General features: G+C 39.8%; 1 protein-coding gene across 2 annotated transcripts in view; it reads left to right on the top strand.

Moving 5' to 3' along the window:
- FLT1 (fms related receptor tyrosine kinase 1) overlaps positions 1-17,909 on the top strand; it is a 107,514-nt gene that overhangs the window by 26,972 nt on the left and 62,633 nt on the right. For both annotated transcript variants that reach the window (XM_054272141.1, XM_054272142.1), the window contains exons 5-10: positions 3,436-3,598; positions 3,686-3,822; positions 5,368-5,542; positions 7,466-7,583; positions 9,492-9,661; positions 10,064-10,223. In XM_054272141.1, coding sequence (XP_054128116.1) covers positions 3,436-3,598; positions 3,686-3,822; positions 5,368-5,542; positions 7,466-7,583; positions 9,492-9,661; positions 10,064-10,223 — 923 coding nt within the window. The remainder of the gene's footprint in view (positions 1-3,435; positions 3,599-3,685; positions 3,823-5,367; positions 5,543-7,465; positions 7,584-9,491; positions 9,662-10,063; positions 10,224-17,909) is intronic.

The raw sequence follows: 17,909 nt of genomic DNA, 5'->3' as shown, positions 1-17,909 counted from the left end.
GTGTCATTAGGTTCTGCCTTCTACATTGCCAGGAAGTAAAAATACAAAATATTTTTAATAATCTCTCTCTTCTGGAAGGAATCCCTACAGTTGCATGAGCACTGCCTCCAGCGTTTGTTTCTTTGCAGGGCTACTTCTTAGTGGACCAATATGGGAAAGGTTTATTATCAGTCTTCAAAACTACAAACTATTTTTTTACTCAAACTTCATCTTTACCTTAGTCAACCTTTTCAGATACTGTGTTGCTTTCATTTTCAGGCTGAACATCTGTGCATATTGTATTTTATGGCATCACAATCTCATACAACATAGGAGAGGGTCTTCAAAAATCAAGAAGTTAGTAGAACATAGACTGAAAAAAGGGGAGGAAGCTTTTAATTCATGTTTCAAATTCAACCTTCAGGTCCTGATATAACCTTTATCTGCAGGAGCTGATGGCCTTTTCCTTATCATATGAAGTACTGTGAAATCAATTAATAGTTTGATCTAATGCTTAATAGTTAGATATTCAGAGCCTCTGAAACGATCATTCCTATCAACATGATTCTTGCAGCCTCATTCAGGATCCATAAAATACGATAAACCTTATTGCAAGTAAGCTGTGCACTTCTCTTACCTCTTCGTTTGTTCTTATCTTGATAAGTGAAGAAAGTATCACCTTTCGATACGATTATTTAATCCATCTGTTTACCAAGAATCCTTTTGGATTCTCCATCATAAAAACAATGACATTCATAGGAATAGAAGTAAATAAGCTTCAGTACAAGGAATAAAAAATGCAAAAACCCCCAAGGGATTTTGTGAATCACATACGCAGACAATCTGAATTCTTAATAATGCCACCTCATCCTTCCCAAGTTGGTGGAAGGGGAAACATGAAAGAAAAGCCAAACATTCGAAAAGCTAACGTACATTTTAATTAAACTTTTAGTTGTCTCTTTCCAATACAATCTGCCTCTGGAGATGTGGGGAACCACAGCTTGACTATAACTCTTGACCATATGTACACACACAGTGTGTGGCTGTACTGTGTTAATGCCACCAGGTACCAAAAACATCCAGCAAAGATGGAGCGAAGAAGGAGGCACAGCCTATACCAAAAATAGTTGCATTTGAAACAAAGTACAAAGAAGGTAAAAGGCCAAGAATGCACTGGGAGCCACAGTGATAGGGTTCACACAGATTAGTATGTAGACAATAAATTCCATGTTTACTGCAGCCGTCGCAACAAGCTGATTCTTTGAATGCCTCTGACTCACTGTTGGTTCCCATCTGAAAGCTATTATTGTGGCTGAATTTATCTTCTGCTGCTTCAGTGGGAGTCTCACTGTTACAGCACGATGGTTTTCTACTTTTCTGTGATGACCAAATCCAAGGTTTTTGACAAGGCCTTGAACTACACTGGCCGTGCTCTGCATAGGGGCAGGACCAGATGACCTCTGGAGGTCCCTTCCAACCTAAATTATTGTGTTATTCCTGGGTCCTCTGTCTTGTACCATCCACGCAGTGATCAGCATGGTGACTTCAGTTTTCTGAAGTTTTCCTTCTCATAACTTAGTGTTGTGTTATGCTTTCACAGGTGACTGGTGTTACTTAGTCTCAGAGATGCAAAAGAATTATACAAAAAAAGATGTAGCTCTAGTGGTTTTGAGGAGTGTCAGATGAGTAAACTGTACAGGCAAAGATTTGCCTCCAGAATAAGTAAGCCTAGTGGACATCCAGACAACTCACAATTACAAGTTGCAAAATAGGACTCTTCTGGGTGTTTTGGTTACTTTTGTATTCCTGGAGTAAGGCTAATACAAAGTCAGTAATACATCAATCAAGTAATAAATGTGCAGTGAATGAATTCTGTGGGAAATGCTAGTCTAGGAAAGCTCTCACCCTCTGGCTTCACTTTCTTCCTGAAAACACATACAGAAATATGTTCAGAAATAGTTTGATTTTCACTGAAGCAGGAAAAGACAAATCTGATTGAAACTTATGAAAACATAACTATTAACTAGTTACACCAAAGTTGAAAATGCATTTTGTTTAGAATAGGAATGGCAACAGAGCTTGTAGGGACCAAGATATTGTTGAATGGTAGCCAGCAAGCTGTAGCATAATGGGCTTTACTTGTGTGGGTGCTACACACACTTCCCTGTGATTTGCATGCTTATTATAGCATCTTATCAGCTGTTGTAAAGATAAGGAATTCTACCACGTCATTTTGTGCTTTGTATTTATTGCTCATTTGATTCATCGTGAACTTGATTGTTTTGGAGGAAGTGGCATGGGATGAGTGAGTGTGATCTCAGGGGTGTCTTTCTGCACAGGCAGCATCGAGGGTGGCACGTTGTAGGGAGCAGCTGTACCCCTTGGGAGGGAGACAGACTTCATTCTGCTTCCCCCAGCCTCCGACAGCCACCCATGATGGCTCTGCTTGTAGGAAGCAAAGGGCTGTCCAGCACACAAGTCCTCTGCTCAAATAAAGGGGAAGAAAGAGATGAAGGGACACAGTGAGACTGGTGCACAGTGGGAAGTGAAGGGCTGCAAAGTGTTTAGTTGATCCAGGAATCTTTTCTTATGACCATAATTCATTTAAACTCTGCTCTGTGCCATCTTTAAAAATATCTTATTTTTACTATTAAAACAGGTGTTACTCAAAGTAGAGTCATATCCAGGCTTTGTACTCATGGCCGATATCTGTGCTATCTAAATAGTGGCATTTATTCCATCAATAAGGTATAACAAAATAGCATGATCTGAAAATTAGAGGTTTTGTCTGAGATCCAATAGCTGTGTTAGGCTTTACTCCTTCAGATTTTCCTTAATATCTTATTAAAATGGGGCTTAAAGTGCAAAGGATCATAATGTAAAAGGTAACTTGTAGTGCTGACAAAATGAACGTTTGATCCCACATGGCAATAATTTTTTTGTTTGTTTTTTAAGTCTTTTAGGCAAAATAAATATGAAATGCATGGATTGAATCCTGGCAGGAATTTCTTAAAGCCACAAAATGACAGCAAATTAAGCCCATTTGTCATCTCCATTGAAAAGTGTGTATTTGTTTCTCTGTGTTAGAACCAGGATACTTAATTGCAAAGGTTCCTGGAGATGAGCACTTCAACTGCCAACCAGGAGCCAACAGAATAGCTGCCCAACTGCTGAAACTAATGGTAGTGTCAATCTATTGTGTCATAAATTACATCCTGTTATAAATAATGAAATCCTGGAAACAAATGCAGCATTTGCATTCTTCACTCAGGTTTTTCCTCTATTTTGTGATGAAAATGTGACTTGAAAAACCCACATTATTAAGTGTCATCCTTTTCACATTGATTGGCGTTTTTTTGGGTGCTTTTCCCCCCATCCTTTTTTTACTAGGCTATTTTGATTAGAGAGTAGACACGAGGATGAGCTGTTTTTCTGACATGTGTTTGGCACTTCCAGATTCCACGAGAAACCCTAATCCCTGATGGCAAGACAATAATCTGGGACAGCATGCAAGGCTTCAGAATACCTAAGGCAACTTACAAATTCATCGGGCTCCTGAGCTGTGAGACGACCGTCGCTGGGCGCACGTACAGCACCAAGTACCTGACACACAGAGAAAGTAGGTGGCCTGCTCCACCCCCTGCCTCCCAGAAAGCACCCTGCTCTGCTGGCATCACTAATCGCTCTTCCTCTTTGCCACGTGCAGCCAACACCATTTTTGATGTTCAGTTAAGCACCCCGCGCCTCGTCAAGCTGCTGAAGGGAGACAGCCTAGCAATTAACTGCACTGTCACTGCAGCCTGGAACACCAGAGTGCAGATGACATGGACTTACCCTGGAGAGGTGAGTGCTGTGGCTGGAAGGCAGAAACCAGAGGTTTCCCACAGATCATGCTGCATCCAGCATCCCGGGAGGAATTCTGCTTCGGAATGCTTGCCATTGTTTGCATTCCATCATTTTGACCCTTGCTGACATGTCTCTTAAGGTTTCTTTTTTTTTCCTTCTGATGCCTAATTTCATAAGTAAACATGTTTACACAATGTGCTCTGGTTATATTGCATAATCACGAGCAAACGCTAGAATTGTTTCATCTCTGGGAGCTTCTTTTCAACCTGATGGAGCAAGCGAAATTTATCACCCCGTCCCAGGCAGGGGCTCTCTGTTGCGACAAAAAAGTTTTCAGTGAGGCTGTCTTCTCAACACATTCATTCCAAAGACTGGCAGACAGTCAGGCACCCAATTTGAACATGTTTGGGAAAGGTATTTTGATTTAGCTAGCAAAATCTCATTTGTTAAGTGTCACACTAACAATCCTCTTGTTTTGACAACTACAGGAATGATCTTGAATGTGCTTCTCCACCCCCCACATTGGGAGCATCCCCATAAATATTTGTCACTTACAGAATAACTGCCAGGGAGTCCGTGTAAAACTGATAAGAAATTTGACATTAGCTTAAGGTTTACAACTCCCATTCCTTTCATGTCAGTTTGATTTATGCTGGTGATTCAAGTCAAGATCATTTATTATGTCATTCATTGTATCTAATCACAGGCTGAAATTATGATTGCATTATACAGGGAAGATTAATGCAATTGTTTATTGCTTACTGTAGCCATTTTCCCTGGCATTTTTTCACCTCAGAAATAAACAACTTAGCAACAAGAAATGCTTCAAATATATTATATTGCTCGTTGCTGCTCTACCAAGCCCTATCTGGGCACCACACTTGTGAAATTGCACTTTGTTTTTATTTAGATGGTAACTGAAGGGTGCTCAGTGTTTATAAGACATCAACAATGTCCTGGGTTAAATAAACTTTGAGGCCAAATGCTGAGGGGGAGTTGCAGGAAATAACTCCTCAGAGTCACATTATCTTCAGTTCCACCCTGTTATTCCCTTGCCAAATCTAGTCCCTTTTCCGTCTGTAGCATTTCCAGAATTCTCCCCTCCTTGTGTAAATGTCCTTTTCTTCTGTGTGTCTGTTCCCTATGGCACTGAATCCAGGCACCAAATTATGTGCCTGGATATATCATGGCTTCAGGGATTTTTAGGAGCAGTGCTGGACAATGGCAATGGGCAGCTGGGCATGTTGATATGACAGGCTATACAAAAGGGAGGATCTTCCTCCCTTTGTAAAAGTAATAATTTGGATGTGATGACACCTTGGGTGAAGACAGGGATGAATTGCCCTATAAGGTTGCTTATATTTTTAACTGTTGACCCTCTGGAAATGTTACGCGTCTTTTGCTTATCTGTGCTGTACAAAGACATCTGGGATTTTTTAAATTAAGTTATGGTGACAGTACAGGAAAATAAAAATCTCAGGAAATACTAATGAAAATTGGTTTGATCAAGCTCTTTCTTGTTTATTTCTTTGGCTCTTATAGACAAGGAGAAGAGGTTCTGTAACGCAGCGTATTGATCAGAAGAATTCAGAGGCCAACATTTTTTACAGCATCCTCGTTGTGGACAGAGTGCGGGACGTCGATAAAGGCCAGTACACCTGCCACGTGAAGAGTGGGCCGTCCATCAAGGCTGTCAACACAACTGTCATTGTCTATGGTAGGAAGTGGTGCACACTTGTGGGTTATTCAGTGCTCCTGTACCAAGGTCAGATGTGTGATGGTTTTACATTGTGATACAAGGTGGGAGCCATCACGTGCAGAAAAAGGGAAACGAGGGAGGGAGGCTCCAGGAGGTAAAACCTGTGCTATTTCCTCCATGACTGTTCTCTACTGTTGGCAATAGACATGTTAATATTCAATTTCATCACTTTTGTCTGCTAAATATTGTGATGGAGCTGTCCTCAGTCAGTTCTAGGAGATACAATCAGGCAAATTCTAGTTTGGGGGGAAAAAGAAGGTACAAGCATAATTTAAATAGAAGAATCCCACTTCTGATTCTATGGTACTTATGCATTTCTATGAAAAAATAAACAATAAATACCCTAAGTCTACATGGAGCTGGTAGCTGGTAGACCATTCAAAAAATGCAAATCATTAATGTGGTTTTACAACAGGACTCTTGATCAAGTTCCCTATGGTTTGTCTGGGCCTTCTGTGAAATCTGGAAATTTCTGATATTATTTCAAAAGCATATGAATAAGAACTTTTTTTGCATCGGGTCTCTTGGGAAGTGACCTTCTTTGGGACACCCTGTTACAATTAGAACTAGCCAGGATCTTTTGGAGCACCATTGGTGTTAAGGCCAAGTGGCTGGTGGGTGTCCTCTACAACAGATGACTCATGGTCAGAATATGGATTTATTACATATTTTCAGCAGTGTATCTTTCCTCTCCTATCTGGAAGTGTGGACTAAGCACTCTGTGTTGATATTCTTAGAGAGAAATTTCAGCCCATTTTCTATAGAATTTAAGTTCTGAAATAAGGCACTGGGAACATAGGATGAATCATGATAACCTCTTACTATATCTTAAACAGATAAACTGCAGTTTTCAGAAACAGAGATTTAAATTATAATTTAAATCAGAGAAGTTGGAAATTAAAATTAGAGTCAGAGAAGCTGGGACTGTTGAAGTCAGCTTGCATTCACATAAGCAGCCCCATCTATAGGATACCCATATTAGAAAGAGACTGTATGAATAAAGGTTTACAGAATCAGGGCTGTATCTTTATAACTTGACTTGTGTAATGAAATTACTTATTTGCCTTGTGCATATTATTTTCAATGTATGTGGTAGGTGTGATTAAATGTTGAACTTGTTTAATGGATGTCCATCATCAGTTCATAATGTGAGTAAAAATTGTACCCCAGGTACCATCAAAAGGACACTCAAACATTTCTTATACTTTGAATATTTTATTTTGCACAAGTTGGCAGGGTAGAAAGACATATTTTCCAATGTATTGTATGAATTTTATTGCCTCTTGGAAAAGCCATCAACTTGGCAGAGAGTTGGAGATAGGGGGCCGAGCAAATGGATAAAAAACAAATTCCAGCAGGTTGTTATTATTCCAGTGAAGTGACAAAGATTTGTTGGTTTGATGAAACAGCTGTTCGCCAATGATACAGAAAGTTTCTGTCTTTTCCTTTGCTATTTCTCTGAAGGTCCCTTGAATCCTCTCTGGAAAAATATTTTCTTTTGGAACATTCATTGATCCTTGGCCTGTAAGAGTGGAGAGGTCATCTGATCATCCTCCGTTCAGCCTCCCACATACTACAGACCACTTTATATCTTGTGCCATTTTTTCTGGCTGGACACAATGTGAATTTGGCTAGAGTGTATCTTCTCCAAGCAGATTCATGCCCTGGGAACTGCCTCTCAGTTTCTTTATGTGTATTTATGGTATTCCTTTATATTTTATAGATCTCTAGGAGATTAGGCTCTATTCTTGCTGTTAACATGTGGGAGCATCAAAATTACTAAAGATAATTTTTATTTGGAGTCACATTTTCTTTAGTAGAGCTACTCATTTTGCAGGGTGAAAATCAGTAATGCAAAGCTCTTTTTTTATTGTGTTTAAGATAAAATGTTCATTAATTTGAAACGTCGAAGAAAAACTGCGCTGGAGGCTGTAGCTGGAAGAAAATCCTATCGTTTGTCAATGAAAGTGAAGGCATTTCCCTCTCCAGAGGTTATATGGTAGGACAACAGTTACTCCCACATGTTCATCCTGGACCTCTTTTTATAATGGAGTTGGGGAGGGTGTTTTTGAAGTTTCAGAGCTGCCTGGGGTTCTGAGAACATTACTTCCCTTTCACAAGTGCAAGAAAGGAGATATGGAAAGTTTAAAGATCCTCAAATAGGTTGGATATGTCTCCTCTTGAAATCAATGGATGCTCCATAGCTAAATATCTCTACCAGCTTTGACTGAAGTGTTGCATCCAGCTTTGCTCAGACTTAGATATGAAACCTGGACTTGCTTTTGACAGTAAGAGAAAGAAAAGAAGGCTTTCATTAAAATAAATTATTGACTTGAGTCATACAGACATGCACTATTGCAAAAAATGGAAGTTGGTATTATTATGCGGTGATCTGCAGGTTGGAGACCTGTGATCTGCAGGCACAGCATTCACAGGATCATTCATTTTGCCTCGTGTAAATTGTGTTAAGAAATTTTTGGAAGAGTTTTTTTTATTAATCCAATCCACTTCCATATGCAACAATGCTATCTATTCATGATCTCAAGGATTTTTTTTAATAATTTAAAACACCAGTAGCTCTGGCTCAATTAATTGGACTTTAACAAAGGGTCCATGACAAGACTGATCAAGAACACAAACTATACATACATGAATAGTGGGAGTTCATGTTACAGCCAGGAATTAATTTTGCTCCAAAAGTGTTTTCTTGTTTTACAAAACCTTTACAGTTATGGCTTCATGTGGAAAACTGAGGGGTGAATGTGACACTGGTGCCAGCCATTTATACATAATTTTCTGTTTTTCCAGTGTTTGAGTTTATTGACTACACATATAGATCCAAAGCTTCTGAACAAAAAAATTCTCAAATATTGTAACAAATTTTAGTTTTTTTTAAATTTAAAATTGAGGTTGGTCAAACATTGGAATAAAATAGTCCAGAGTGGTGGTGGAGTATCCATTCTTGGAGATACACAAAACCATACTGAAAATGGTTTTGGGCAATCTTCTGACATTGCTTTGTACAGGACGTTAGACTAAATAACTTCCAAAGGCTTTTTCAGCTGCAGCTGTTTTGTGATTCTGTAAAATACACAAACAGTGAAATGCCTAAATCCGTAAGTCCTTTGACCAAATTTTAGTGTTCGTCTAATAACAGTAAGAGTTTTTTTCTAAAAACTTACTAAAATTTGTGAATCATTTAGATAAAATCCACCATTATAATGAATATATGTTGCACCCTTGTACTAACATCATGTTAACCTTCTTGCAACTTGTTAAAACGCACTTTACAATGTAGTTTAGACTTCGAAGAAAAATATTTTGCTTCAGGAATCTGTCTGTGTGTGAGCAACAGTTACTACTTGCTACATTGATTTTCTGTAATCTTTAAAAACATTCTCTTGATAGCAGGATATCTGATTCTTAAGTGCTTATCTAATCTACTTACTCTTCCTCTTCCTAAAATCACAGCTGTGCTTGGAGTACTGTAATACTTTATCCCAGGATGTATTCTGAGGTCATAGAGAAATGGCCAATGCAAGATGATGCAACCTTTATTTCTGTGACCCACCCTTAGCCAAAATGGTTGGTTTTTAGACTAAATGGAGGTAACAACCATGAACAACTGGGATCTTCAGAGACAGAGTTGGAATTTTCAGCAACTCTCAAATACCATAGAGCCCCAAGAGTCAGATTCTTATAAATTTTAATATATAGAATAGTATTCTCTAAAGTGGTTTACAAATATCAGCAATCTTATTTGAAAGGAAAGGACAAGCCTGTGGTAAACAGAATCTCAGACTGGAAATCCAATCCCTTCCCAAAAGATTGAGGGATATGATGTAACATGGATGGTTTAAGAAGAAATGATTTTCAGAATTTTGATTTCTGGAATTCCATGAAACAGGTTAAAAGATGGGCTACCTGCTGCTGAGAAATGTGCCCGGTACGTGGTTAAAGACTATTCCTTAGTCATCAAGGATGTTGCTGAGGAGGATGCTGGAAACTACACCATAATACTGAGCATTCCACAGTGGAACTTGTCAAAGAATCTTACAGTCACTCTTACTGTAAATGGTAAGTTTGCAACATGTTCCCTTGCTTCCCCTGAACATGTAAGTGCTCAGTTTTCTCTGAGCTGGATTGTCACCAATCCTGCATACATCAGGGCATTGTGGGTCTTCTGACTGACTTCATGGACCCAAACTCAAGCCTCACATGCAGGGTGAAGGATCCATCTTTGAACCAGAAGATGGATGCTGGTTTTCATTAGAAGTGTTTCTGTTCTCTGCAGCCACATACTTGCTCCGGATGACTTAAATGTGTTACTAACCACTTGTATGACTTAGGACTGTTTTCTTTTGTTCTCCTGGGGATTTTTCTTGTTACTCACACTACAAGAATGTAGTATCTTTATAATCACGCAATATGTTGGAATTAAGCTGGTTTTAATAGCTTTCCAATTTTTGCCCTTTCCAGTGAAACCACAGATATACGAAAAGGCCGTGTCATCATTCCCTGATCCCAATCTGCATTTACTAGGCAGCAAACAAGTGCTGACATGCACTGTGTATGGTATTCCTCCACCTAAAATTACATGGATGTGGTATCCCTGTAAACAAAACCATTCTAAAACAAGGTAGGACAACATCTTTACTTTCATTTAGTATGTCTTCTTTCACTATTGCACCTAATTTTTCTTTTTCTTTTTTTTTTTTTTTTCAAGAGTAAAGCTTACTGTAAACATTGCTTAGTTAATAAAAATTGTCTATTTTTTATTGATATATTTTTTGGTGGACATGTAGTCACAATGCAACTTTTTCTCCATCATTATTTGAAAATGGAAGCCAGAGTGGTTATTTGGTATTGCTGTTTGGGTTTATTTACAGTTCACTACTATTCATGCATCAATATTAGTCCAGAAGTGATCATTGCTTCTGCATTTTCATGAGAGAAGACAGTGTCTTGCAAAGTTCACACGCTTTCATATGGAGTTTTCCTTCATGCTTTTCTCCACACACAGTGACTCCTACGTGTGGTTTCTTTTGAAATCAACAGAAAAACATCTTAGAAATTTCTTCCATTATGAAGGTCAGATCTGTTCTGTGATATGTTTATTCACAGATTCAGTTCAGCGAGCTAAATGTGCCCATCATTCTCCAGATGATATTTTAAAAGGATAAAGAATAAATGGCACTATGCAAGCTTACTTGATGCTGATGTGGTGCTCAACTAATCCTCTTTTTACATTTTAGGTTTTTTTTAAACTCTATTTCTTATGATTAGGAGCTTGTATTGACTCACTTATCCACAGCTCTTCCTGCATCATGAGATCTGACACAAACTTAATGATTAACACTCAACCTCCACAACAGCATTATCATTAAGTTGCTATTGGAGGGTTCAAACAGGCAAGGTACTTGGATCACAGCCCAATCAAGCAAGATATTTAAAAACCTGACAAGTTTAACACACAACATTTTCTCAGTTTCAATTGAAGAATAATCACACTCCACAGGATTTAACTTTTTTAACATTTTCATAGGACTGGGATTTAGCACCAGGCAAATATTTAAGTACATGCTTAATTGCAAGGGTACAAGACAGGTTCTTCAACTAAACAGGACATCTCAATACTGAGTGTCTCAATGCTAAACATCTCAAACTAAGATATCAGTGCTTTGATATCAGTGAGAGAGTGGTCAGCACTGCCTAGAAGCAGAAGTTATTTTTCCCGCTATGTCCTCGGGATTATGCTAATGGCTGTCTTTCTGTGCCCTTCTCACCAAGAGGTGGCACTAGCAATCTCTCCTCTTGCCGGAATAGTTATTACCTGAAATTCTCCATTTCAAGGACAGGTGAGAGCTGCATTTCCTCTGTCTGGTGTGTTACCTTACAGCGACAAGTTGCAAAACTTATTTTTGCAAAGAGATGTAAGAGAAGAGAAATCACAGCATCTTTTAACTAGAGAAACCTTGAGAAAGGCATATATGAAAATTTTAAGTATTTTAGCTTCTTTCAAGAGTTTTTAGCTTCTTTCAAGAGTTTTACAGGTTTGATTAGTCTGGATTGAAATCCAGTGCAGGACTGAAGAAACAGTTGGTTCTTCCTTGGGAGCTGAGGTGGTGCTCATCTTCTGTCAGATATTTCCTTCTGTTAGAAGCACAGGTTTGCACTCCAGGACAGGACAGCGAGTCTTCAGAAGAGGAACTGACATTTATGTGCAGGTGTTCAGTAATGTGCTGAATTGTAGACTCCATTAAATGCTAATTAGGAGTGTGTTTGAGCAGGTGATCAAAGGAGAAATGTAACAATTTGAATCAGCTATTGGCTCTGTTACAATGTTGTTTCCAGACTGGCTTCCAAATTACCGTCATAATTGTTCTGTGATGATTCCCTTTAACCCTCTCCCCTTCCTTCTCCTTTAAGTACTCATTGAAGAAGTATCCTGGAGAACACCATTTCTAAGGCTTTGCCTAAAAGGAGTGGGATGATTCCCTCTGAGTAATATGGCGATTAACTATTGCAGAAAGGCAGAAATACCTGATTACATTTTGTCTCCTGCTCCTGGAAGGGAGCAGAGTGGAGTACCTCAGCAGCTGGCATACCTTGCTCAAGCTGATGTCTGTTCAGGTGTTCTCCCTGAAGAACTGGAAAACCCTTTAATCCCACCTGTTTCATGTACTTCCCTCTTTGTGTGATGGGAGGTTTGCCTAAACAAGAGATTTAATGTGTGTGTACCTTGTGCAGGAGATAAGAAACATATCTTGTTCTGCCATTACTACATTTTTTTATATTTATCTGCCCAACATCAGGTTTCCAACACTAAAATGCTGCTCTATTTGTGGTCAGGCAACTTCACACCACGTGTGTGCTTAACTTCACACCACATGAGCACGTGTCTCTGCTAGCTGGGGACTGACTGCCTAACTTAGATGCTTTTATTTTTGAAGGACTGTTGCCCGTGGCCTCCTTTAATAGCAGCAATTAGGTTGTTTGGATACTTCTTTCACTTTATTTTCCAAGCAGTATTTCAGTTACAAAAATCTAAAAATACCTCAATGAATTCCTTTGCTTTTAAATGCAGATATAGTTTAATGCTTTCTGATTGATGCAATCAATTTGCATAACTCTCCTCTCTGCTTCACTTGGGCCAGTAACAGAAGACTGGCCAAATTAAATAATTTCCATAGTTTCCTTGTAGTAAATAACAATAAAAAACTGGTAACATTGCTCAACAAATGTGAATTTTTGAAATGTGGAAAGAATGACATCATAAAAATTTCCCTGTTCTTTCTTTTCTGTTACAATTACTTTGCTTACTCTAACTCTTGTCATTAATCAACCTTTTTAGCTAGCTAGCTAACTAGATATGTAGGTGGAAAGATTCTCTTCTGATGTTCACCCAAACAAGGAAACATAGAAGAGTCAAGGAAATCTGTGTAGGGCAAAAAAGCAATATTCTGGGGTTTTTAAGCTTATGTAGATCTATTAAATTTAGAAATGGCAGCAAAAGACAGTAGAAAATACAATGCAAATTAAAATTAATTATAAAAAAATATTGGTCTGTATTAAATGACTGAGAAACTGCTTTTCCAGGGCTAGCTTGCTGCAGCATATGCTGCTGCTCTGTAGCAGACCTATTCCCATGCTGGGCAGCCCCCAGGTGTTCAGTAGAAACAGAAGAGCACAGCCCTGTGGGACACTTGTCCTGAAGTGCCCAGCAGCCTCCTTAGCCTCTTTTCTACCCCTCTGGAGCCATCCAATCCATCCTGAATTTGCCTCAGGCTGGGCTGTCACCAGAAGTGTGTGGGGGCAGGCAGCAGCAGGGCTTGCTGTGGGTATCCAGAGCCAGGCAGGCTGGGATCCACCCAAAACAGATCAGTTCTGAGGCTGCAGTACAAGCCTCTGCATGCCAGGAACGTGCTTGATGTTAATGGTTCTTGACCTGAATCTCTTCAGTAGATTTTGTTTATCTTAAACTGACCTGGCAGAAATTGCCAGGAAAGGCATGTGAGACACTGCTATTGCTCACTGGAAGCACAGGCTAGCTCAGCAGCTGTGCAGCGTTGTCTGGGACCAGTTTCTCTCTCTGGACATTTCTATGTGGGCAGTTTGAGAGAGATCTCCAACCTCTGCCCAAGGTTTGACTGATTGGCCCTTCAGAAACAGCAGACAGTTGCAACACTGAAATTTTACCATGGGTATTTCAACTCTCCCATCACCTTGCTGCCTCCCTCCTCTTGAGCTATCAGTTTTGTTTAGCCTCAGACTGAAAGTTACGTTATTATTTTATAACCCTGCCATCCCATCAATCTGTGGGTTTTGGCTTTTGGTTTTTGGTTGTTTTTTTGTTTTTTTTTTTTCTTCCTGTGTGTGTGTTTGCTTGAGAGAAATGTAACAGTATTATGGAGTTGCTTACAAAAGCAAAGTAGATGGGGAAATTGGTACAAGATTCTCTGCTCTCCTGACTACAGTGTCAAGATGTGAACTCTACTTGGTGGTAAAACCACCTGATGGTGGGATTAGAGATGGAGGGCTGAATACATGAAGTATCTGGGAGGAAAAAAGCTTGAGGTGCTCCCTGAAACTTCTGCACAGATACAGAAAGACTGAAACTATCACACTGACAGTGCATGGCCAGACTCCCAGCAGCTTCAGTGAAAGAGGAGGCAGGCCATGTGTTCATAGCAGTCTAATTGCATTTCTGCATTGTTTGTGTCAGGGTATTAATAAGGGATTGAAAGGCGGAATCATTAGGATGTGCTTGGATAGATGATCTGGGGAAACCAGATTTGAGATGTCAGTGAGGTATGTAAAATGAACAAGTAAAGAACAAATGTTAATTGTACTTAATTAGGAATGTACTGAACCACCCAAATTTAATTGTTGGATGTCTGCAAACACTGATGCCCATTAGTTTGCCCACAGTGACTTGTTTTGTTCCCTGTGCCACCTTCTATTTTCAGGAAGGGAAAGGCTGAGTCCTTGGAGCTGGTATAAGTAGGTCAGATGCCATTAACAAACAGGTAGTTCTAAAATGCCTTTGCTTAATTTGACATGTGGCTGAATCCTCAGCTCTACCTCCACACTGGCTGAGGATCTGGTGGCCTTTGTGCCTTCCACCCTCTGCTACAAGAAAATCATCTTACAGCAATCTAGTAATTGTAAAGGTACTTACGGGTACACCAAAATCCTACTGGCTATTCCCTTATTTTGGTGGGATTGGGGAAATAGATTAGAGTAAATAAGAGTCAAACCATGTGGTTTTTTACATAACCTTAAAAAAATGCAGAGGAACTGTCACAGGTGTACATTGCAGCAGCACAGACTTCCAGGGAACTTGAAGCCAAAGGAAAAAGAGGAGTGAAACAGCATGTGATCTGCTTCAGCCTGAATAAGGAATATGCTCAAGTATCTCATTCTGCACTTTCACTGGGAGCCAAAAGCCAATGCTTGCTTGTGAACACATTCTTTCCTCCGAGTAGAGCTAAGTCCTTGTTTTCAGTCACTATTATGGAATTTATAATATTTTTTAATATTTTGTTTGCAAAATGCCATTTGAATCAGATCTGGCGCATCCATATGTTTACGTAAGCTTGACAAATACATGCTTTGTACTGAGTACAGTTTGCCCCAGTCTGTCCACAGGGTTACACATTGACGAATTTATTCGGGAAGTATAAATTACTTCCTTATGGATCTTAGTTGAATCAGAACCTTAAGCTTTCAAGTTTCAATATTGCTAGTTTCCAAATCACTTCCAATGAAATTTTTTAAAAATTAAAACAAGAAGCATTGTATTATTTATTTTGTCACGGATCAATCTTCAAACAAAAGAGCTACAGCAGGATCCAGATGGCCAGGGATACTCTGCTTGGTATCATGCTTTTATTCTCACTTGCCTGTATTGGGTTGCTTTTATTTTTTCCCAGTTTCTTTTTTTTACTTCTTGCTGCCTTCACAGGGTGGTCTCTTAGCTGTACTATGTGCAGTCCGACACCCAGCCTTAAGGAAAAACACTTCAGGGTCACGTAGATGGTGGGGTGTTTCTGCTTGATCTTTTGCTGCGTGTGGCCCAGCCCTAGGAAGCAAAGTGTGTGACGGGCTGCTCGTGGGGATGCACGACGTGAGCGAGGCCCCGCATGCTGGCAGCCTCTGAGCCAGTGGGGAGCCCCAGCCCGTGGCCAGCAGCCTGCTCCTGCACTGGCAGGGGCTCCTGGCCAAAGGAAGGCTCCAGGTCAAGCTCTGTGTGTGCTGAGCAGTGATTATGAATGGAGTGCTATTACTGGATCGAGTACACCTTTTACAAAAATATACAAACTTTAGTTAGCATCCTCTTTCCTTTTGTGTGTGCGCCTTTCAAAAAGCCTTTGCAGAAGGCTTTGAACAGGCATGTGAGGTAGGATCGTGCTCAGAAAAAAGTATTCAGTTAAAAAATAGAAAACAGAGGTTAAGAGGGAACAACCAGTTCTTGCAGCGTAGGGAGGTGATCAGTGAGGTTTTCCAGGAGCCGGTGCTGGGGTCTGTACTTGTCAACACGTTCAGAAATAACCTGGAAAAGGTGGCAAGGAGGTGACAGTGTTTGCTGATGATGACAAGTTGTTCAGATTTGTAAGGATGAGGGGCTGATTGCAATGAAATGCAGAACTCTATGAATCCGGGTACCTGTCTGAGTGAAAAAGTGGCAGGTGAAATTCACTGAAGATAAATGTGCATGATACACTTAGAGAAAAAAAATAATCTTGCTTTCGTATGTAAAATACATGTTTAAAAGCTGTTGGCTGATCTTTTCTACTACAAAGAGGGATCTGAGTGCTGCGATAGATGGGTTTGTAAAAGTGAACACCACCGTGAGCAGCTCAAAAAGAAAATCAACTGTTAGGAGTTACCAGGAAAGAAACAAAGACCACAGTACAGAACACCATGATAACTCCACAAATCCATAAATTATCCATGTCTTTTATGATACGAGCATTTCTGATCCTTTCATTTCAAAGGATGCAGCCAAACTGGGAGGTACACCAGGAATAGCATCAAAAAGGATCAAAGGAATTTTGGAGAATGAGAGGAATGTGTGAAGGATGAGTGAGGAGGGAGATCAAGACTCCTGCAGACTGAAAAAGAAGTGACTTGGGAGCTACAGGATAGAGACTTACAGACTTGTGAAAGATACATGTCTGAGGATCAGTTGTGTATATCTTTTCCAATTCAAGAGGTAGGGCCATTAGATGAAGACAGGAGGAGCAGAATTTGGAACTGGAAAAGGATCCAGCTCCTCATGTAGTGGATAGCATAGCTGTGAATCTCCTTGCCAGAAGATTTTGGGGATTTGAAAACTTTCTACAGTCTTGGAAGAGAAGTGTAGAAACAGTCTGTATTGCGGGAAGTTCCTGAGCTGATAATAATTGGTGACTGGGGGAGTATTAGAAGGAAATATCTGAAGTTAGTCCCACTCTTACTCATCCCCAACCATCTGCATATGGTCATTGTTGGGACAGGATATGGGGTAGATGAATCCTTGGTCTTACATCCATGCCTGTCAGTATTTTCTCTTCCTGTTTTCCCTCTAATCAACTCCCCTCTCTCCTTAAAAATGTTTCCCTCCATTCTTTCTCATCCTTTCCTTGTTTTCTGCCTGGACTTCAGTCCCCCACTCCAGTCAGCGGAGAATTGCTTCCAGATCCCAACTTGAAGAGAAGTTGAAAACAAATCATCTTGAAAAAACACAACCTCAGTGGGTCAACAGCTTGTCTGTCTCCTTTGCTAATCACTGGAAAATGGAAAGGGTGAGAGTTGTGCTTCCAGCTTGTCAGCAGGGTGGGCAGTATGGAGGACTGTGTAAATAGGCTACTGAAGAGTTATTCCTTTCTAGAACCAAGAGGATCCAGATGGGACAGAAAAGGAAAAAAGGGGAATTTTGGCTTTCTGAGAAGTAAGGAGTTGTGAATACATGTATCTTGGAATATTATAGACATAAGGTTCTGTCTAGAAGTTGAGTGAGCTATTAGAATTGAGCTGTGCAAGGAAAATAATTTACACTAGAAGCATCTGAACAATATCTTGGACTTTATTTATAGGGAACAGAAATTGGAAATAAAAAGAAACTGAGTGCAAGAGTGGACATTGTATTTAGAGGGTTTGTGGACTTTTTCTTTAGGATTCTGACTGTTCAACCAAATTGCACGATCCTCTTCCTTGCAATACTTAAGACTCTCAAAATCAAACACTTTTTTGCCCTGAAAGAAATTCTGGGTTCTTATGGAAATCTCACAGGATAATGCTATAGTTCCAGTCAACATCCTGCTTCTTTGTGCAGGACATG

Source organism: Melozone crissalis, unplaced genomic scaffold, assembly GCF_028551555.1.
Source record: "Melozone crissalis strain CALT ecotype California unplaced genomic scaffold, PUWL_Pcris_2 ptg000013l_1, whole genome shotgun sequence".
NCBI classification, from domain to species: Eukaryota; Metazoa; Chordata; class Aves; order Passeriformes; family Passerellidae; genus Melozone; species Melozone crissalis.
Note: the sequence above shows the minus strand (reverse complement) of the source record. Positions and strands in the feature narration are given on the sequence as shown.